This window comes from Homalodisca vitripennis, chromosome 1 (assembly GCF_021130785.1).
Source record: "Homalodisca vitripennis isolate AUS2020 chromosome 1, UT_GWSS_2.1, whole genome shotgun sequence".
In the NCBI taxonomy this organism is placed as follows: domain Eukaryota; kingdom Metazoa; phylum Arthropoda; class Insecta; order Hemiptera; family Cicadellidae; genus Homalodisca; species Homalodisca vitripennis.
The window spans coordinates 65,552,424-65,576,891 of NC_060207.1; the positions used below are offsets into that span (position 1 = coordinate 65,552,424).

The 24,468-nt window shown below is 32.0% G+C and overlaps 1 protein-coding gene across 1 annotated transcript in view; it reads right to left on the minus strand.

Annotated features, from left to right (window-relative positions):
* LOC124363499 (BTB/POZ domain-containing protein 10) overlaps positions 1-24,468 on the minus strand; it is a 53,913-nt gene that overhangs the window by 23,763 nt on the left and 5,682 nt on the right. Inside the window, 3 exon segments of the mRNA XM_046818750.1 lie at positions 3,941-4,099; positions 9,620-9,754; positions 17,783-17,914. Of these exon segments, the coding sequence (XP_046674706.1) occupies positions 3,941-4,099; positions 9,620-9,754; positions 17,783-17,914 (426 nt within the window).

Sequence of the window (24,468 nt, forward strand, 5' to 3'; positions counted from 1 at the left end):
CACTGCAGTCAATGTGTTAACTGTGATACATCTTTAACTACAGAAAATGTTGATAACACCTTCTCTGTGACACAATTCATGTACTGACTATAGGACATCCAGATTAGTAATGATGTGCGTCCACTGCAGTCAATGTGTTAACTGTGATACATCTTTAACTACAGAAAATGTTGATAACACCTTCTCTGTGACACAAATTCATGTACTGACTATAGGACATCCAGATTAGTAATGATGTGCGTCCACTGCAGTCAATGTGTTAACTGTGATACATCTTTAACTACAGAAAATGTTGATAACACCTTCTCTGTGACACAATTCATGTACTGACTATAGGACATCCAGATTAGTAATGATGTGCGTCCACTGCAGTCAATGTGTTAACTGTGATACATCTTTAACTACAGAAAATGTTGATAACACCTTCTCTGTGACACAATTCATGTACTGACTATAGGACATCCAGATTAGTAATGATGTGCGTCCACTGCAGTCAATGTGTTAACTGTGATACATCTTTAACTACAGAAAATGTTGATAACACCTTCTCTGTGACACAATTCATGTACTGACTATAGGACATCCAGATTAGTAATGATGTGCGTCCACTGCAGTCAATGTGTTAACTGTGATACATCTTTAACTACAGAAAATGTTGATAACACCTTCTCTGTGACACAATTCATGTACTGACTATAGGACATCCAGATTAGTAATGATGTGCGTCCACTGCAGTCAATGTGTTAACTGTGATACATCTTTAACTACAGAAAATGTTGATAACACCTTCTCTGTGACACAATTCATGTACTGACTATAGGACATCCAGATTAGTAATGATGTGCGTCCACTGCAGTCAATGTGTTAACTGTGATACATCTTTAACTACAGAAAATGTTGATAACACCTTCTCTGTGACACAATTCATGTACTGACTATAGGACATCCAGATTAGTAATGATGTGCGTCCACTGCAGTCAATGTGTTAACTGTGATACATCTTTAACTACAGAAAATGTTGATAACACCTTCTCTGTGACACAATTCATGTACTGACTATAGGACATCCAGATTAGTAATGATGTGCGTCCACTGCAGTCAATGTGTTAACTGTGATACATCTTTAACTACAGAAAATGTTGATAACACCTTCTCTGTGACACAATTCATGTACTGACTATAGGACATCCAGATTAGTAATGATGTGCGTCCACTGCAGTCAATGTGTTAACTGTGATACATTTTTAACTACAGAAAATGTTGATAACACCTTCTCTGTGACACAATTCATGTACTGACTATAGGACATCCGATTAGTAATGATGTGCGTCCACTGCAGTCAATGTGTTAACTGTGATACATCTTTAACTACAGAAAATGTTGATAACACGTTCTCTGTGACACAAATCATGTACTGACTATAGGACATCCAGATTAGTAATGATGTGCGTCTACTGCATTCAATGTGTTAACTGTGATACATCTTTAACTACAGAAAATGTTGATAACACCTTCTCTGTGGCACAATTAATGTACTGACTATAGGACATCCAGATTAGTAATTATGTGCGTCCACTGCAGTCAATGTGTTAACTGTGATACATCTCTAACAACAGAAAATGTTGATAACACCTTCTCTGTGACACAATTCATGTACTGACTTTAGGACATCCAGATTAGTAATGATGTGCATCCACTGCAGTCATTGTGTTAACTGTGATACATCTCTAACTACAGAAAATGTTGATAACACCTTATCTGTGACACAATTCATGTACCGACTTCAGGACAGTCAGATTAATAGTGATAGGTGTCCATTGCAGTCATGTGTTAAACCAAATAAACCTAATGTTGTTTATTCAATAAATATTTAAATTTAATAAGTATGGTTTTGGAGTTTACATAAACCTTCATTAGCTAAGCAATTTTGAAAAGATAATAGTAAAATATTAGCAAGTTATGACAAATAATTTTAAATTTCAGCGAACAATTTTAATAAATTTCAATTTGCATGTGAACTTAATCATGTTACTTTTTTCTTTTGTTTATAACAAAATTCTACAAAAGCCGATAACTGGCATTATTTAATCACAATATTTTTATGTAATATAATTAAGTAATATTAGAAACAAATAACAAATTTTCTTCCTACTGACTAATGATGGTTACTCTAGTAATTCCTATATCACAAAGTCAGTGCCAATTCCTTTTCCAAAACTGAATAGCAAAATTTACAACACAAAAAACATCAATTAATGATTTCTGTTGAATGACAACACAGTATAAAAAGTCAACAGTATTGAAACGCTAGTCAAAAAATTTGTAGCAAGATTATTCGCATAAAAATGTACCTAGTTAAAAAAAACTTTAACCTTTTGCAAATGTTGAGATATTGTGGATTTAGGAAGTGTCTCTTCTTACAGTATTTATAAAACACAAGAATAACAGTTTTTACTAATATTTTGCTTATAATTGTTATTTCAGTAAAAAAAATGTCAACAAAATAACTTGTATTTCCAAGAAGTCCATCGGTAGTAAAATTAGGAACATTATCTGTGTCATCTTAGAATAAATCATCACTTTCACTGTCACTTGAAAACCTGAGTAACTCTTCTAGCACTTGATTGTCTTCAATACTGTCACGAATCATTGTAATTACTCACAAAGCAATAGTAACCTAAAGTAATAGCAAGCAAAACAATAACAATGTAGATGACGAATTAGCAGTACGGCAACAAATGGCTAATACGGCGCAACAACGAGTTAGTAAACAAACCAAATTTTTCCAATATTCCAAATGACTGTCAACAATATTTCATACGTAGATCATAATTCATAGAGTAAGAAATAAAAACATGGAAATAGTGAATATGACTATCAATGCTGAAGTCCAAATACATTTAACTGCATTTTTATTACTGTGAAAGTCGACACCATCAAAAGACAGTAGTCTATAGAATTCCATGTGTGACGTCAAATGACGTTGGCAGTGAAAGTGTTAAGTGTTAAAAGCAGTTACTAATCTGAACATAAGGGAATGCTACTCCTGCCCGCTTCTACTGTGAGAAGTTGATACACAGCTGGCCTCTCCTTCTTTCAGGGTGACATGACCGAGTGAGATATAGTGTACTCATAGATCTCGACAAGAGGTGGCCACTACTCCCCACCATACCCATCCTGTATTCCATCACTCCAGAAGCAAAAGCAAAGGTCCTTTTAGGACTAAGTGCAACGAGAGGTTTGTTGTCTTGATGTCCTACGACAACAACATCAAAAAATGTTGAGATGAAACTAATACATAACTCAGTCATCAGTGACAAGAACCATTTGTCATACAAAACATTGCAGTAGCAAAATACAGCAAACTGCTACTACAATGATGTACAATAATTTGTTAAAAGACAATGTTTATGAGCATTGGTTTCTTTGGCCTATTTATAGCCAATACAAATTATTAGATCTTAATTTTTACATTGGAATATATAAGATATATTGTAAACTAAGAAAGAGAGCCAAATCTACAGGAACTAAAGCATTGGATCGATATTATGGTTGGAAGAACAACTTTACTATCACTTGGTTTTCTTTCCTACTAGCCTGTTTATTATTCTGCAAATACTCAATATATTCAGATGACAATATTGTTTTCCGGATGTCAATTACAGTTCTCAAAACAGCTGTGTGATCTCAACACTACTTGGAAACGTTGCAAACCTTCTGGAAATAAACTATTTCCAATGTCACTGCCATGTCACATGTCGTCCTACCTATGAGATATAAGGATCAATGTACAATTGTAGATAAACAATAAAGTTAAAGTAAGTCTATAATATCACTGATAACTTTGTTTTGATGATTTTCAACATTTACCAAATTTGCTACAATTTTAGAGCATTCTAGATTAAATACCTATGAAATTATTTTACAAAAAAAGTCTCACCGTCCCAGCATGGTGTTAGGATGTGCAGTGAAGAGTGCCGGGTCAAGTATGAACCTAGTGTTGTCCACAACCAACGTAATTCTCTCATCACTGGCAGGCGTGCTTGAGCCAGTCGAGTTCTGCTGATTCTTGGCAGGCCCTAGGTGTTGACTACGAGATCTGTCCAAAATAGGCCAACAAGTTAAACATTATTTTTTAATCTAATTTATTGACTAATACATTACAATATACGTCACTTGTTCAACCTTCTTCTATAAAACTTCACTCAGATACAAAGATCTGCACAAGAAAAGGTGTAACATGCATTTAGGTATCTTTGTTAACAGGTTTACATCAATCGTAGGTTTGTATCCTACATACTGTATAAAATTAACCAAATTTACTGTTTACAATAAACATCTATATTCAATTATTTAATTTTTAGTTTTTCCTGAAAATAATTAAGTTTATTATGGGAAATATATTTTTTTTAATGGGCCCCTAAATCAGGAATAGTAGAGAAGGTGGTTTCTACTCTGTTTTCCCAAGCATTTTACCATTCCTTAAGGGCTATATGGAAAATTTTGACTTATCTTCTGAGTTAGTACCATCAAGTTAATTTACAACACATTGCTTAGAGCTCTGTTCATATCTATTATACAAAAATATTGTTTTAAATGTGAGTGTTTACACCTGGTAATATTATTACAATACATTGCACTTAGATCTCACTTGTTATTCCGATCGAAGGGATGAAACGTCTGTGTGATCTCTTGAAAAACATTATTTTAAATATAACTTTACATATGATATAAACATCTTAACCACTTATTTCGAACTTAGATCATAGCTTTGTACTACACAGTCAATATTCCATAATGGTTTGGTGGATTATTGAATTGTTATAATGATTTAATTTATGTTTGAGAACACTATAAATTATTTTATACTGTTTCAAAAACTGTTTTAACCCTTTCAGCGTGGCATATGGATATGTCCGTACCTTTGGAATTGTGCTTACTGTATGAAATGCCCACATATACAGTGTGTCTATGTGTAAAACTGGTAGAGCTTTTAAAAAATATTTATTTGTCATTATTTCTTCCAAGAAATAGAAAATAAATATAACTTTGGCAAAAACAAAATATTTTATCTCGAAATGCACGCTAATTGAAACAAGATCAAATCTTCTTCAGCACTTTAAGGGTTGAAACCTTTTGAGTGAATTAGCCATTTCCTTATGTCATATACATAAAATTGCAAGTAGTTTCATACTACTTTGCAAAATATTTAAGAAAAAAGTTTATTATGAAATGCGAATGTTGGGGGGTTTAGCTCCATTTCGCCTTTCACATTAAGCAGTGTCTTAAATCTGACCCTTTCAAAGACTAAACATCTGGAATCTGGAGTCCTTGTCCATCTGAAGACTCAAAAGAGATGCTCTCGGTGTCTCATCCTATTTATCTAGATTACATTGGATGGCTGCTGGGTAAACGAGACAGACCACTTTTTTGGTTTAGGTGTCCCTGAAGTCAAAATGATGCAAAGAGTTTGTTCTCAATATCTTCGTCACCAACTTCTTTTGGATCTCTTCAGAAGGAAATGGACTACAGATTCATAATCACATAATTATATAAATAATTGAAATTCATCCTTAACTTGTGGAAATTTAATTCAATGTGCAGATGATAAAATTCTTAGCTTTTATGAAAACTCGTTGAAAGATTTAGACTGAAAAGTTCTATGGACTTTAACTCATGTGCACAATTTTTATTTAATATTGGTTTTAAAACTAATATAGCAAAATCTAGTTTCATAAAATGTTCTAGTTGTTATGTTCCTGTTGAGGACACCAACAGTGTTATGAATTATTAAACCATAACTGAGGAGATAAAACGTACAAAATTCTAAAGAATTTATATTTATACAAAAATTAAATTTTAAGGAACATATCAATAATGTTTTTTCAAAAGTGTGGAAGACGCACTAAGGATTCTAAATCAATACAGCACAACCGTATTAAAATTGGCCTATTATGACCTTATATATCCTCACTGCTATATGCTACTTATATGGTATTGCTATTTTGGGATGTTGAAATGTAAATGGATTTCAGATACTTGCTTAAAAAAAGTCCATATGAATCATTAAAAACTACAGTTGAGGGATTCATGTAAATCTGCTTTAAGAATTAGAATTTCTGACCTAGTCTTGTTTATATATTTTAGAAACAATAATACATTCAAAATTTAAATGTTAATCATTTGAGGGAAGGAATTACCCTCAAATCCCCAGACTTCAATAACACAGACTATATTTATTTATAAACCTTCAATCTCAAGCAATAGTCAAATTTTATAACAAACTCCCAGAATATATTAAATTGAAAAACAAAGACAAATCATTCAAAAGAAAATCTGAAAACATTTTTTTGTCCAGGGCATTCTACACAAGTGTATTAATTTATAACATTATAAAAATAACTACATTTAAAATTTAAGATTAACATTTTATAAATTAAAAACTAATTTATCTTCAATTATTTGCATATCTCCAACGTTATACTTGTGTATAATTTATTTTATTTATTTTTTAATAGTATGATAGTACTATAAAACACTAATGTGTCTAGTTTAAAAAGATTTGTGTTTATTCAATATTGACATTGATCACAGAACTTAACATTATTATATATCAATAAAATGTTTGCTATTGTTTTTGTTATGTGTGTTGTAAAATATCTATCAAGGAGAGTATTGTGATTTTGTTTTGTTTTTGCAATGAAATTATGAACATGATACACATACTATTACAGTTTAAAAATCATAAAATAAATTATCATGTTGTTTTATTAAAGTTTTTTCTATTTTTGATATACAAAGAAAAATTTTATAAAAGTTTATATGTATATAACATCTATTTTTTATTTTATGGATTAACTCATGAAAACCTAAGAGCCCAAGAACCTTATAATAGGTTTCTAAATATTTTGATTAGTTATTCAGAAAAATGTATCAAAATTTTGTATTATTATTTCAAAATTAAAAATTATACATTTTACAAAAAAAAAGCATTTGGATGTGTATTAAGTCTTTAAAGTAAAACATCTTATATAATGTTATTCTAAGAACGAAATAAGGGTATCAAACCCTTCAAATGTTTGAAGTTTAAAAGTTTCTTGTAAAATTCCAGATTGTTTCACAACAGCCAGTTCTTAACTGGATTCTAGTAGATGTATGTCCCAATATCAGCAATCTACAATGTCACACAGAAAGGGGATGACTTAGTAGACACATGTGTACGTTGGCTCTGCATTTTATCTTTTTCACTGGGATATTTATTACACATTTTAGTAGTATTGACGTATATGGAATTTAAGTTCTAATTTTGCAGAGACTTTTGTACTGGTCTAATAAGGCGTGTGAAAATAAACTAACTTTTTACATAGTTATTTCATGTTCCAGCCGCTTAAGGTCCAGGTCTAAAGGTGAGCCTGTCTCATTATCTGACAGAGCTGATAAGTTCTGCTCCGTATCTATATTGTCTAACTCAGATTGCTCCAAGACAACTATGGCTCCCACTGGAACTGACAAGGCTGCCAAAGTCGATGCGACTGTCATCAAACATCTTTCATGTTGGCGGCAAACATCTTTCTTCAGGTGACGTTTTCGGCCAGCTTGTGTCTCGCATCACTCACTAGCTGAAGAGCGTCATTGAGGAGGCTGTACAGGCGGTGTTGTTGTTCGTTTACAAAGAAGTGGTCAAGCTGCGGGATCAGGTTGACTACAGGACTGCTGTGACAACCTTGAATAGCACTAGCGAAGTGACTAATATAATTAATGATTACTTAGTAAATACTTAAAAAAGATAGAAATACTGTAGCTCAATCTGCAGCGATTATGCAGCTGAGCTGAGGGATGCTCCTCGGGAAGCAACAGTCGACAGATTCTCATTTACACCATGAAACCGACGTACTGGATGCTTTTTTGAAAATGACCAGCAACGTGTTCAGAGTTGATAATATACCTCTACGCTTCCTGAAATGTACGTTACCAATCAATCACATTGCCTATTATAGTATGAATTTTCAATTCCTCATTGAATTCTTCTGTTTTTTCCATCGTTAAGAAATATGCGTTCACCCATTGAAGAAAACTTCTCACACTCAGACTCTTTCTGAACTACGTCCAATAAGTATTCTATTGTACCCCTCAAAATGTCTTGAAAGAGTAGTTCACTAATAGTTTTCTTCTTATCAATACCTATAATATTCTGAACAAATTCCAGTTGGGATTCACATTTAATTACAGTACCATGACAGCTTTATTGAAAACCACCGATTATATCCGATTGGCAATGGGTAAGAGAATAGTTACCATTTTAATACTTTTCTAAGGCCTTTGACTGCGTATATATCAACCCCTTCTCCTGATCTAATTAAAGAACTATGGTTTTTCCGATGGTTTTGTTAACTTGGTCAAGTCTTAGCTTACTTTATGTCGGTCATGTGCAAGAAGGGGATAAAATGTCTGACTGGAAAACTATTACAAGGGGTGTTTCACAGGGCTCCGTTCTTGGGCCCCTTCTATTCTCACTTCACATAAACGATATTACTTCAATCATAAGGTATTCAAATATACATCTTTTGCGCCGATGATTTACAAACATACATTCACTGTTTACTTAACGAATTAAGACACTTCTGTGTCACTACAAAACTTGGATATTGAAGCGATTAACTTTTAGGCTAAACAAAATGGACTGAAGCTGAATGAAAACAAGAGGTAAGTAATGATCAATGATTATAGATAACTCGAGATTGATTAACCGTTTTAACTTTGATACCACACTGAAACTAAAACTTAACAGTTGTGAATTAAATTACCAAAATAAACTGAATAATCTCGGACTTATTATGAATACAGACCTGAAATGAGCTGACCACGTTACAATGATATGTAACAAAGTCTTTGCTGGCAACCATAGTTTAAAAAAGTTTGCTTTGTGTTAACCAGCATGATCTTAACCTGATTATTAAGGTCATGCTGGTTAAGACACTTATATTTCCACAGTTTAACTACTGTGACGTTGTGATCATTGATTCGACTGTTGCGCAATCTGACAGACTTCAGCGTGCACAGAATTACTGCATTAGACTGTCCGATCCCTTCAATTTTATCTCTGATATTAGTGAACAACCTAATAAAAAGAGAGCCACTTTACTATCAATTACAATTCATAGATCGACAATTTTTAATAGGTCGTTTACTGTTCAGGCTTGTAGCCTTTGGATAGCTCTCCCAGATGATGGGCGGTGGTGCTTGTGCTGTGTGTGAGGTCAGGCAGTGTGTTTGGAGGTTGAATAAGTTATTGTTCTTTTTATTTTCTCTTTTACATTGTTAACTTCTTTTCTTTATCTTTCATTAGGAATTATATTTTTATGTTCATGAGTTATTTTATGTGAATTAAGAAATTTTGTTTACATTTTATTATAAACTATAAGTATGTAAACAGTTTACATGTTTCTGTATTCAATTATTGTAAATTTACTGTATGTGATAAAAGGTAAAGAGATATTTTTAATAAAGATATTTTTCATTTAATTTAATTTCTATAATGTTAACTACTGTAACCTAGTAAACACTAGCACAAATAAGTAAATCAAACAAGAATAAACATGAAAGCAACCATAGCACTGACCTGTTTCTTGGAGTGGAAGTGAGTGGTTGCTTAGGTGTACAGGTGGAGAGGGCTCTCTCGAGCATTGGTCTCTGATCGGAGGCACTCGAGGGACGTTGGACTAGACATGGCTTTGGCTTTGATGATGAGCCATAACTGATAACATGAGAACAACAAATTTATTCTAATTTGATATTTGATCATTTCACAAGTATTATGTTTCTAAAGGATGGCTTAAAATTGGAATTGATCGTCTCTAAATATTGAGCTTTCAAATTTATAGAGAACTGGTTTAAGAATTAAAGAAAGTGGTCAGATTTCTCTCTTTTTACTAAAATTTTAATACAAATTACCAGAAAAACTAGTGGATGTAAAAAATGCATCTTTACAAACAAGATTTTTTATTTAAAAATCAAACTCCTTAACAGCTTTTTATATATCATTAGGTATTGTTTTATAGGGTTTAGGTTAGCAAGATCGGCAAGATCGACCTAAATGGAGAATTGGTACAATTATACTTATTAAGTAAAAATACTACTAACATTGCAATCAACAACAAAACAGAGGAAAGAAGAAAGGTAACAAAAGATAGATTAAATTATTGTTCAATTGTTTAGAGTCACACATCTACTTGTACAAACTGTCTCACAATAACTTTGAAACAGAATATTGGAGTATATGAAAATACACCCTGATTTGAGTGTACACCTGAGGAGGTCACAGAAAATGTTTGATTATCTAAACATCTAGTCTACCAATTTATCACATTACTGCAGGTAAAATTGAAATGATTATAATTTTTAGCATTTGAAAATTCCATCTACAAACCAGGATTAAAATCTGGATCCCTGAAATGATACAACTGAGATGACACTGTAGCTCCAACTATCAAGGTGAGGTTACAATATTACTTGGCAACATTTACATGATTCTTACTGATTTGTAGCAATTATTTTAAAATGTGTTCCAGAGTCATTTTCAAACTAAGTTAGTATGTATAGTAAATTACTAAAATTAAAATTATACATGCTAATTTTTATTTTGAGTTTGGAATATAACAAAACTTTCATAACTTAGCCGTGTTTCCTTACATTTGGAATTTTGACATTTATACATAGGTTAAACATAAACACATTGGACAAGATATAAAATGTAATGTTTTCTTCCATTATTTACAACAGGCTGATTTACACATTTATGTTACACATCACCAGCAGCTGTGTAGTATGACAAGTACTTTTTTCAGCAAGAAACATTTAAAATAGGTTCTTATCTAGAAATTACAGTCATGATAATCGTACAACTTCCATCCAGTATATCCCTATCTCAAATGATGGCACAAAGTCATAACTGCGAGTTGCATAAATTATCACGGATACAATAAACAAAACTGTATCCCAGATTTCCTCTACCATATTCCAGAAATACGAATAAAACCATCAGGTACTAGTAATCAATATCTAATAAACATACCTGGAGTATCTAGTAGCAGGCAAGTGTATTTCAGTATTAAAAATTTGTATTAGACAAAGAATTACATAAAGAAAATTTTGTTCAATGTAATAAACATTCATTGGTCCTTTCTCCATAAAAAATTGATGAGTTAAATTGAGGGGTCAAAACTTTAGTAAGTAAGTAAGGGGTTACTCACAAGTAAGTAAGCAAAGTAAGTAAGTAAGCAAAGTAAGTAAGTAAGCAAAGTAAGTAAGTAAGCAAAAACTCTCCCTTCAAAATATCTCTAGTTTAATGAACATCGTTACAATAAACAAGTATTCTATTTTAATCCTGTTAACACAGGAAGACAATATAAAATCAGCCCATTTATTGTTAATAAATCAATTATATTTAGGTGCAAAATATATTTTCATTCATAATTATATTACAGTACTTTAGAGTTCAAAGACGCATTAATAGTTAAGATAAATCATGGTTTTAAAAGTTGTTGGCTGTTTTTATTTGAAATACTAAGGTGTATTTAGACGTAAACAAACTGTCTGTAGTTGGCATGAAACAACAACTGTAGTTGTATGTTTTCATTTGTATTCTGTTGAAAACAAAACCATTTTTTAATATGGTTTGGTTTTTATTGTTTTGTTTTTATAAAATTTGTTGTTAAATTATTGAAATGCAATGGTTCTCTTTGCCAAGAGGGCTGCCATCCAACTTGTTTTTCGAAAACATATTTGTTATTAGGCCCTACCCATATTCTAAGTCTACCATAACTTTAAATATGTGAAATAATCTTAGCAACAACTATAGTGTATATCGATTTTGTAACACAGTGTTATTGAAATTCTCTAAAACAGACTTCATAGGCAGTGGAAACTCATTTAATGCCAATGTTAATTAATTTTTGTATTTTTTCTTGTTACCCAAAAGTTGGAGCATAGTACTTTTTATGTTTTTTACGAATTTATTATTTTTTTTTGCCTAATGCCATAAAATTTTGATATGTTATAGCTAACGAAATTCAGAATTGAAATATTTGGATTTCCACATTAAAATTTGGGTACAATCTGATAAACTTATTTGCTACACAAAAACATACTAATAATATTATAAATGCAAAAGTGACCATGTTTGTTTGTTTGCTTTCACCCATAGTCTACTGATTGTACTGAAATTCACGTGAACATTTATAGGGTACCTGGGATGAATAAAGTCTATCCTTATTTCGAAAATCCCTCCAGGCTATGTCCCACTGGTCTCAAAAGCAGTTAAAATCCCATCTTGGTGTCAAAAGTTGCATTACTAACACAAGACCCAAACTAATCATTTTAGCTGATAGTCATGGAAAAAACCTAAGTTCTATGGTGGAGCAGAGGTCGTCTTTGAATGTATGTTCATACGTTAGACCTGGTGCGAGGTTTCATCAGGTGGTGGAGGAGGTTGAAGAAATCACTAAGAACCTTACCAACGAGGACCATCTTTTGGTGATAGCTGGAACAAACAGTGTTGAAACAACAGGTGTCAATCGGCTAATGATGGATGTTAACAATTTAATCAGCAGTGTTAAGCACACCAACCTCCTCCTACCAACACTACCTATGAGGCACGACCGCTGCGAATTGGATATAAAAATTTCCAGAATAAATGGTGAAATTGAGAGCATTAGTGAATTGAACAAAAGTACCGTGAAACTTCTTCCTCTCCACCTGCTACCTCATCACCTGTTTACGACTCATGGCTTACATATGAATAGAAGAGGCAAATACCAGGTTGCCAAAATGATAAGGGAACTGTTGCAGAGGAAGGATATTGAACCTGAAGCCGCACTTCTAACCTCAACCACAGAGGCGACCCCCAGTGAGCAGTATCCACCAGATTCTTCAAACCCCAACATCCATCATCAAGTGATGGGCAACTTACTGGAAGAGATTGGAGCTGGTTCGGGACTTTCTTCTGGAACTGTCCTCCCAGCTGAAAGGGAACTATCGCCCTCAACCCTGGAGACATCTCCAAATACAACTATTATTAATGCTGAGAATATTAGGCCTAGTTTTGTGTACCAAACAAATCAGTTAATAAAAAAAAAATAACAGTTAAGAATAGTGCTCCCACCTTAAAGCAGCATAAAAGCCTCATAAATTTATTATATTTACATGTACAAGGATCAAAAAACAAAATAGAGGTCTTGGATAGTTTTAGTAGCGATAGTAAAGATAAAAATAATGATATTTCAATTGTTTGCTTATCTGAACACTGGCTTAACAAAGGTACAACTGACCTAGCATGCCCAAAAAATTTCTATTGTGCCTCTGAATTTTGTAGAAAAGATAAGATTAGAGGCGGAACCTCCATTCTCATTGACAAAAAATTTGACTCAAAAAAAATAGATGTTTCCAGTTTTTGTTCCGAATTAAATTTTGAAGCGTCTGTGGCTGCTGTGGATAGTATTAAAGTTATAGCAGCCTCTATCTATCACTCACCTGCTGGTGACCCCAATGTGTTCTTGGAGACCCTAGAGAGATTTCTAACTTTTATTTCCTCATATCGTGGTTATTCTGTAGTTGTGGGGGGAGACATAAATGCCAGTTTTGACATAACCTCTTGCAAAAGAACGACAAAGGAATTTTTAAATATTTTAAGACAACATAATTATTTTTGCCTGAATAAAAAACCAACCCGGGGAAACCATTGTCTTGACAACATTTTTTTAAATTGCCCAGAACAAGTTATCTCATGTAACATCTTTGATTTTCCCTTTTCAGACCATAATGGTCTAATTTTAAATATTCAAAAACACACCTTTTCAAAAGTATCTGAAAACATTAAAGAAAATAAAGAACAAAACATGCCCTTTGTAATTAGCTTTTCGAAGTCATCAATGGCTGATCTGATTAACAGTTTGTCGTCACACGATTGGGATAATTTACTTAACAACGAAAAAGCATGGTGTGCCCAACAATTTTTCCAAGCATTCTTTTCAGTTATAATTAATAAATTAACATTTTTTTCCACATTAAAAAAGCAACAATCCACAGTTAAAAAAGTCCAAAGAAAGAATGAATGGTACACAGGAGAATTGACCCAAATGAAAGAAAGACTTTTATTTCTAGACAAACTGGTGAAGAATTCTGTCTGTGACAGGATTCATGCTAATTACACTGATCTGAAGAGAGTTTATAAGAAGTCCATTGAAGACGCAAAATTAGCACATAATGCAGCAAAAATAGAAAATAGCAATAATAAATGTAAGGCTGCTTGGAACTTGATTAAAGAAAATATAAACAGCTCATCGTCTCAACCAGACATAAATATCACCCCAGATCAGTTTAACAACTTTTTTGTCAATTCAGTAAAGCAAATAAAGGACGGTATTAAGAAGCCTAATATCGATAGTTCAAGCTTAGTTAAAAATTACAAAATTGTAAAAAATGATTTCACTTTTACAGAGGTCTCAATATTGTTGATGTTACCAAAGCAGTAAAAAGACTTAAAAATTCAGATAGCAAGGATATTTTTAATTTATCTAACAATATGATTAAGAAAATGTATCATACAATTTTGAACCCTTTAACTATATGTATAAATAAATGCATGAGAGATGGATTTTTTCCTGATGAATTGAAGTTGTCAAGACTGTGCCCAATTTTTAAGAGAGGGTCTAGAAATCTTACTGAAAGCTATCACCCTATATCAATTGTTCCGGTACTATCTAAAATTATAGAAATTATAGTACATGATCAACTCATTGCTTATCTGGAAAGTAAAAATTATCTAAATTCAACACAATTCGCATTTAGAAGAGGAAAATGTAATAATTGATGCAGAGGTAACTCTCTGCGACCTGAGCAAGGCTTTTGACTGCATTGAACATGATGAGTTAATCTCAAAACTAAACTATTATGGTATTACTGGTATTTCAGCCAAGTTCCTTAAAGATTATTTAACAAACCGCAAACAAAAGGTGTTTTTAAATGGGGAATGGTCCAATGAATTAGTGATTGAGAATGGAGTACCCCAAGGGTCAGTATTAGGTCCCCTTCTATTCTTAATTCATATAAATTAGAAAGTGCTATAAAGGCAAAATCTTTATTATACGCAGATGATACAACTTTCTTAAATGTTCACACAAACTTTAACACACTACAAGACCTTGTAAATAAAACATTTACCGAAGCCTCATTGTGGTTCAGGTCAATGGTTTTTTATTGAATGAATCCAAAACCCAAAACATTTTATTCAGCTTAAGGCAATCCCTCCATCCGACATAACCAATGATTTCTTTTCTTGTGTTAAATTTCTAGGACTATTTATTGACAATAACTTAACATGGACCTCTCATATTGAATATATTTCCAAAAGATTATCAAGAGTAATTTTTCTTCTTAAACGAATAATGAATTGTGTGCCTGAAAGCTATGTAAAATCTGCCTACTATGCCTTTTTCCAATCTATAATTAGATACGGTCTTGTAATATGGGGCAATAGCACTAGAATTAATGACATTCTCATCCTGCAAAAGAAGGTGATTAGAATAATGACTAAAGCAAATCCATTGGACCATTGCAAACCACTTTTTATTGAACTAGAGCTGCAAACTGTTATTAATTTGTATATTTTTGACTCGGTTTCATACATCCTGAAAAATATTCCAGCTCTCACTTTTGGCAGCAACATACACAGCTACAATACCAGAAATAAAAACAACATTGCAATAGAACACTGTAGGTTAAGCAAAACACAGCAAAGTCACATTTTAACTTCTCAAAAGATTTATAACAAATTAAGAAATGTAGTTGATAAGTATCCAACAAACATTTTCAAAGCTAAATTCAGGGGGATTATGAAGACAGGGAGAGATGGAGGCAGCTGGTTGGCGAGGCCAAATACCACCTAGGGTATCCATGGCCATGGGAGTAAGAGTAAGTAAGTATGTTTCATTAATTTAACACACTATTTTCTATTTGTTTGCATTTATATTGTGAAAGCATAGAATTCGCTTGATTAAGACAACATTTCTTATTTCAACCGTTTCTGCAACCGCTGTTGAGCACAGAGTAAGAAAATATTCAGATATGAAAATTAAAAGTTTTAGTGAAAATATATTTTTTAACTGTACATTTCAGCAAATATTAACCCTCCCAACGCCGTAGACGGATATATTAGAATGGCAGACTTTGACCAAAACGCCATATAAAGTTATATCGGATATTATAGATTATGTCTCTTGGAGAGTCTTTTATTGCACAAAATGCCTTTGAAATATCTGATGCATGCTCCGTGCTTAACGCGGTTGCCAAGGAAGTATTTATAAACGACCTTCACTCTGTTGCAGGGGAAGGAGAGCGCCCTATGTCAAACTCCAACCACCTGTTTGTCAGTTCTGCGTCTCCTACAGAGCCATAACCAAACATATCCGTGGTGTGTATTACTGCTTTCTCAGTTGTCATGATTGTGTATCTCATTTTTATTCTTCATCATGTGGTAGTGATTAGAAAATATACTAACAATTAGTAGTTATAAAACTTTTCAGTTTAATTACATTTCACAATGAAATTTAAATTTATTTTAAGTAAACCGTTTTCTAAACAGTTCTTTTTTTATTTTTATCAATAAATACGCTAATTAGAAGAAAAATGCCCTGTTTTATACTTTTTTTTTATTTTACCTTTTAAAATTTAGTTATAATAAAAAAAAAAATTTGAACTTGAAGAAAGAAATGTTTTACCTGCCTTTACATTGTTTCCTACATGTTAGTGGATTTATTAGTAGGGTGCGAAGGGTTAAATATGCAGTGCTTGCTTGTTCTGTACTGTAATGCAGATAAAAAAACGAGATAGTTACTATCTAATTTTAACTATAAATTGGCACAATGTTATAAAACCCATCTTAGCTGTCTTTTGACAGAAGTAGGCTTCTCAGACCAATATATGTATGTATGTCTATCTTATTTCCTTGGTCAGAAAACAAGGCAAAATCAACTATGGAACAAAAAATACTAAGACTGGAGTAAATTACAATGGCCAAAAAATATACACTTTTTGACAAATTTTCTTGCTTGTGACAAGGCAAACTCAACCTTGACACTGGAAATACAATTAACTCAAACCAGAAGTGCACATACATGAAAAATACTTTTGGAATTGCATGCAAAGCCGCGGGTACCTGCTAGTAGAATCATAAAGCAAATACACCAGACACGAAATGCAATTATTGAATGACACAAAATCGCTGAGTGACATTACACACATTTTTCACTCCATTGTATTATATCATAAATGCTTTCACTAAGAAAGCCGAGAACTTCGACTTTGGTCTAAATTAGTTCCAGTGTTATTGGAACTATTCAATCAAACATATGGAATGTTAGATGCAATGCAATGCAGAGGAATTGTGGGTGAAGCTATGAGTAACTGCTAGTACATGAATAAAGCATTTGGCATGCAGCGGTTTTAAGAGACTTAAAAAAATGAGTGCAGCAGTTTATGAGGCAATAATTTTTTCTTCCAAGTTATAAGGATTAAAAGATAAATAATGTTTTACTAAAATTAAAAAAAATTTGACTACAAATTCGTTTATATTTACAACAGTAGAATAGTGTACAAAATAATGATGGATAATACTTTTTCTTTTGTACCAAGCTGTTTTTTTAATCATGTTCAATTGAAAAACTTCTTAAATTATATAAAATTATTTATGTACAAAGGCCTACTGAGCTGTCAATAATTAATTTACTACCTAAGTCTATTTTTGAACACCCTGCGTCTGCGATCCTCTGAATCATGGTAGTCCTCAGTGTCACTACTGCTGTCTCTATCGTAATTGTGGTGACGGTCTTTCTGGGTTGACATTTTTTCTGAGATACAACACCTGTAAACATATTTTATTGTTATCATTTCATTTGAAATAATTTTTAAAACTATAAAACCTGATTTTGAAGAAGGTGGTCTATAATACAACATTTCCAGGAAACAGGCAGCATTAAAGACCACTCAAACCTCGACAACCAAAATCGGATACAAACGAAGCATTTGACACTTGTCGTTTTAAAGTCTGTTGAAAAAGATCCTCATGCCTCAACAAGAAATGTTTCTGAAATATTAGGTATATCCCAACATTAGTTTGTAAATTTTTACATGACAGTGGTTATAAAGTGTACAAAATTCATTTAGTTTATGAGCTAAATGGGGACTATTTTGATTTTCAAGTAGAATTTTGTTAAATAATGATGCAGAACATTGATAATAATATAATTTAACAGCATTGCTTTCTCAGATGAAGCAACTTTCATGTTAAAAGGTAAGTTAACAGATACAATGCTCGTTATTGAGGTATGTTAACCTCATTGGATGAGAGAGCAACTCACCCAGCACCCTGAAAAATTAAATGTTTGGCTTGGCATTGTGAGGAATCAGTTTTTGTTGAGCCATTTTTTTTATGGAAACCTTAATACCAAGGTATACCAGAAAATGTTTAAAATCAGGTTTATCAAGCTATTGAAGTAGCAAGTAACAACTATAATAAAGTTTGGTTCCAGCAGGATGGAGCACCTCCACACTATGGCCTGCATTTCCGTGAGTATTTAAACAATATTTTTTTTTAATCACTGGACAGGCAGAAGATGAAATATCGATTGACTACCAAGATCGCCAGATCTACCTCCAATTGACTACTTTGTGTGGGGTCACATTAAACGCAATGCCTATAAAACGAAACCCCAGTATATTAATGACATTAAGAACAGAATAGTAGCGGAAATTCAAAAACCTCCACGTGAATCCATACAGTGTGCCATTTCGAGTTTCTACAACAGGCTTGGACATTGTCAAACAGGTTAGTAAGTTTTATTGCTTAACGTAATTGAAATTTAACAAATCTTTCAGATTATAAAAACTACATTTGGAGGCAATTAAAAAGGATAAATATAATTTAAGACTAAAAGAAATATTTCGAAGTCGATACAAACTAACTTTTACGATTAGAGAGGCAAAGCAAAAATATTTTTTTGTTATTGGCTGATAATGGTACAGAAACTTGGAATATAATCAATCAATTTCTCTAAAAAAAATAAATCAAGTATTTTAGATAATATCAAAACGAATTTTCAAATTAAAGAGGATAATAAAGTACAAGCCATAGCAGGAGGTTTCAAAGAGAAGTTTTAAACATCAGTAGAAGATATTAGTAAAGAGGTGGTAGGAGTATTGTTTGATTTAACAGAGTACATAAAAACCAGGATTTATTTAATAGGAAAACAAATTAGTATGAAATGATTTTTATGCATGTATTTTGATTTATAGATCAGTAGGTAAACTTAATGGTAACTCTTCGGTAGATCCTGATAGAATTAGGCCTAAGGATGTAAAACAAAATATATTTTACTTAAAGAATGTGCTGGTCAGTTCACTTAGATAATAGAATTTTAGACTCTGGTAATATACCAGAAAAAATGAAAATGACCTATCTAAGGTAATCAATTGTAATCAGTGTTAATATTTGTTACATTATTTGTAGAGAACTGTTATTATAATTTCATAAAATCTAATGTTTAATAGGTAACAACCAATGTCAATGCCAAAAACTTGTTTTTAATAACAGTCTGAAACATCTTGGTTTAAATTTTGACTATAAGTTTAGTAAACATATTGGTGCACACACTAATAAGCTGAGATATATTTTATTTATATGTCTGAAAATACGTTCATATTTTCCAGTTTCAACAAAAGAATTATTTACTTTTCTTTGTTGTAAAGTTATCTTTATTATGGAATCAATTTGTACTATTTAGCTCCTGAATACATAATTACCTCCTTAAACATTTTTTACACAGAAAAATTTTTTGAGGTAACTGCTATGGACAATCCCAAGTTAAATACAATTATAGTTTCAATTTACCGCACACCGGACACCTGTTCCAATGTTTTTTCGGAAACACTGGTTGATCTTGCTATATATTTGCTTAAATTTCCAAAAATTTTAATTTGTGGAGACTTAAATACCAATATATTAAACAGTGGAAACAAAACACAATATTTTTGTTAAATTCTATGAGATCAATTGACTTTGTTTGTTTAAATGACAAGCCTACAAGAGGGCCTACTTGCATTGATAACATATTAAGTAATACTCGAGACATTTGTACATCTGTTGAAGTAGTAAAATCCCTTCTCTTGGATCATGAAGGATTGATGCTGACAGCTGAGTATACTTCTGTATTGGACAATAATAATTGTGTGAATGAAACCTTCTCTTATAGGCTACTGAATGATGACTGTTTACTTCGTCTTATAAAGGTTAAGTAAGTTACATTAACTACACGAATTAAACCAATTTAATTAGGTTGAACAAGCTACAGACTATTTTGTTAGTATAGTAACTGATAATTCTAATGAGTTTTATCCCATACTAACTAAATCTAGAAACCATAATGATTAACATGTGTAATTAACAAGTGGTTCAACCCTTTCCTTGGTCATGTAAGAAGTTTAGTTCTACTGCTTTATGATAAATCCAAAGACACAACATATAAATTAAAGTATAATAGACTAAATCTTATTATAAACAGCACATCTAATTAGCTAAATTTCAAGCCAATGAACAATTATCATGGAGGCTAATAACAAATGTAAAGCAGCCTGGAGTATCATAAACCAATGAACAATAATCATGGAGGCTAATAACAAATGTAAAGAAGCCTGGAGTATCATAAACCGTGAATGTGGTCACAATAGTAAACCCCCTAAAGAAATTCCTCTGTCACCAGATAGACTAAATATTTTGTAAATATAGGTAGTAATAACTTAAATGTAAACAAAAGTGATGTAAATAATATTTTAAATTAAATCAAACCTAATTTAAGTTATTTATATGTCGTTCCTTTCCATTTACCTCACATATCCGCACATGAGTTTTCCAGTTAAGTAATTCTATGTCTGAAGATATTTACGGCATATCCGACAATGTGATTAAGTTTTTTTTAATTGTTGTATTTCAGGTTCCTCAAGCTTATCTGTTTCAAAGAATATGTAATGAGGGTGTGTATCCAAACTGTCTGGAATTTTCGGTAGTTGTACCTATCCATAAAAAGGATGATGACGTGTGCCCTAGTAATTATTGTCCCATAGCTTTAGTACCAGTTATTTCTAAGATATTAGAAACCACTTTACTATAAACAATTTGTTAACTCCTGCATAGTTTGGCTTTACATCAGGCCAATCTACAGTAAATGCTGTTACATATGTTGTTAACTATGTAATAAATGGGTCTGAGGATAGGCAACAGATTTGTGGAGTTATTTTAAACTTAAGTGAGGATTTTGACATGGTTTCACATCTTGATTGAGAAATTAAGATTCTATGGTATCAATGGCACTGAACTAGACCTATTGCTATCTTATTTGTTAAATATAAAACAACTGATAAACTTTAGGATCTCAGATGTAATAATTTTGGAAGTTAAACTAGGGGTTCCTCCAGGCTCTGTCTTGGGACCCTTTCTCTTTATTGTATATCAAATTATTTGTCGTTATAAGTACTAAAAGTAATCTATATGCAGACAATACAACTCTCCTGTTGGCTCAAAGAAGTATGAATGTTATCAATAAAATGAAGAAAACTGCACTTGAAAGAACCAACTTCTGGTTTTAAACAAACAAACAAACTTGTTGTTAATAATGACAAAACAGAAGATGTTATTTTTAGTCTGAGTAAACATGAATCTTCCTCCGTAAAACTGTTAGGCATTATATTAGCTAGTAAGCTGTCCTGGGTTGAGCATACAAATCAGTTAGTTATGTATTACAAAACAGAAAATATTATTTTTAGTCTGAGTAAACATGAATCATATTCTGAAAAACTGTTAGGCATTATATTAGATAGTAAGCTGTCCTGCGTTGAGCATACAAATCAGTTATATTAGACTTGCCAGAGTTGAGTTTTTGATACGGAAGCTGAAGTCTTGCTCAACTGCTAATTTAATTCTAAATGTCTATTATGCTTTTTTAATGTTCATTTATTGTATGCGTAACCCTATGGGGTAACCTAACTGGAGCTAAAAATGTTTTTGTGTGGCAAAGGGAGGTAGTGAGAGCTATTATTGGTGTTAGTAATGGAGATTCCTGTAAAAATTACTTCATTAATTTTAGTATTTTAATTTTACCTTGTATGTTTATTCTGTATATTTTATTGTATGTCAAAGACCATTTTAACAAATTAACTTTAAGATCTCATGTAGATAACCATAATACAATAAATAAAGAAAAATTCGATTTTAACTATGTTAGGTTAAAGAAATCGAAATCTAGCCTAATTAATATAGGTATAATATTTTTTATTAACTTGTCAGTACCACACAGAAATATGCCCTATAAGAGATTTAAGACAACTATAGAAAGTTTTTAAAACATAAAGCATACTACTCAGTTAAGGAGTTTGAAGAGGACAATTTAGGCAATCTAGTATGACTTGTAACTAGGCCTAATCTAATCTAGGCTAGCATAATATATTTACTATGTCTAATTTTAGTAAATATTGATTCTGTCTACTACACTGTATATTGTGCTTAACAACATTAAAGATTCTGATTCTAAGTCCTTTAAAAAAAATTATTACAAGGATACAAAAAACCTTGTTTTATGATATGAAAATGGAAATGCTAGGCATAATGTCATTTAAATCTTTAGCTGAATTTACTGATTTCAGGAAACATTATTTTAAGGATGAATTTAGAATGTTATTATATGTAGATTACAATTTAAGATACAGAAACTTATAGGGTTCAATGTCATGAAAATATGTATGGCAAATTAATACCAGAATTTAGAGTAAGAAACCTAATAAATTTGTTACCGAGAGAACTATAACACCTTCAGAACAAAAATCAAACAGAAAATGGTTGAAAAATTATTTTAATTCTCTATAGATAAGAGCAACTCTCTGGAAATAGGTATACCATGTTATTGCTCAGGTCATGACATAGTTTACTATATGAACATGGGTCTCCAATGCTTAGTTTTCCATCTGTCTGTATGTATTATTTTATTAAAAACTTAATATCTTAAAAAATAATAAATAAAATTATACCAAATTTTACCCAAATGTCTGTGACAAGGCCAGTTACTGAAAAGAATATAAACACATTTTTTTTAGTATTTTCAAAATGGCGGCCATTACAGCTTTTAAACTTTTAATATCTTAAAAACTAGCATTTTTTCTCTAGTATTGCAAGAATAACAGTTTTTAGAGGGTTTTTTCACAAATCTAATGACACTAAACTTATTTCGAAAAAAAAAATAAATAACTGATTTTAGCAGATTTACTGTGAGAAGACATGGCCCACATTGAGAGCTGCCATTTATTCAGTTTTTGTATCGTTGCCTATTTGCTGAGAATCTCAATGTGGGCGATGTCTTGTCACACCAAATTTGGTATAATTCAATTTATACAAAAACATTGTATTTTGTGTTGTGATGGCTACAAAAAACATATGTTGTTTCTGATGGTACTGAATTGTATGTGTTCTTTTTTATTTTATGCTTTGGTGCTGCAAAACAAATTCTCAAAGTGGCAAAAGTCTCCAATTAGAGGTCTTTGTATTTTTATGTTTTAGCAATTTGTCAACATTTGCAAATATATTTTTATAAAAAACTAGCTGTTACCCGCGGCTTCACATGCAATCTTTAGAACCGAAGTCCTTATATTACTTAGTAAAAGCACTTATGATGTAATATGATGGAGTGCTATGAACATTTTAAAACGAAAGTAGGCGTACATCAAGTAGATATTATTTGAGTTCATGGTAAATAGTATCAAAGTTTAATTTAAATAATATATCATGTTTTGCACGTGGAAGAGCATTTCTGGTTCAAATTAACTATATTTCCAACGTCACATCTGAGCCTGCATTGTTACCCCAATCAAGAAAATACAATACACAGGTCTCAAAAACTTACTTCGGTCAAAAAGCGTCTATTTCTAGCCTTTATCACATATTTCTGGTGTAAGATATTTCCAGTACCATATTAGAGTTTGCCTTGTCCTGTCGAAGAAAAAAAGTATACTTACGTGTAGGGCCAAGAACCCTACTTCAATTAAAAAGTTCACCTAGTGCAGACCATTTAAATTCACTTACTATGTCACAATTTTTTTATACAATATTTATTATTTATACGTATTGCCTCGATCAAAATACTATTTAGTTGGAATATGCAGTTCTTGGAAATCTACTTTGGTCAAAATCATCTACTATGGGCTTCTGTAATATACTTTCCGTCTAACATTTTTCCAGGGACATAGTTGGGTTTGCCTTTTTGTCCTGATGAAGAAAATATACACATAAGTAGAACTGAGAAGCCTATTACGGCCTAGAAAGAAGTCCTACCCATTTCCTATGTACTTTCGGTATAAGGGAGAAATCCTTATTAAGGT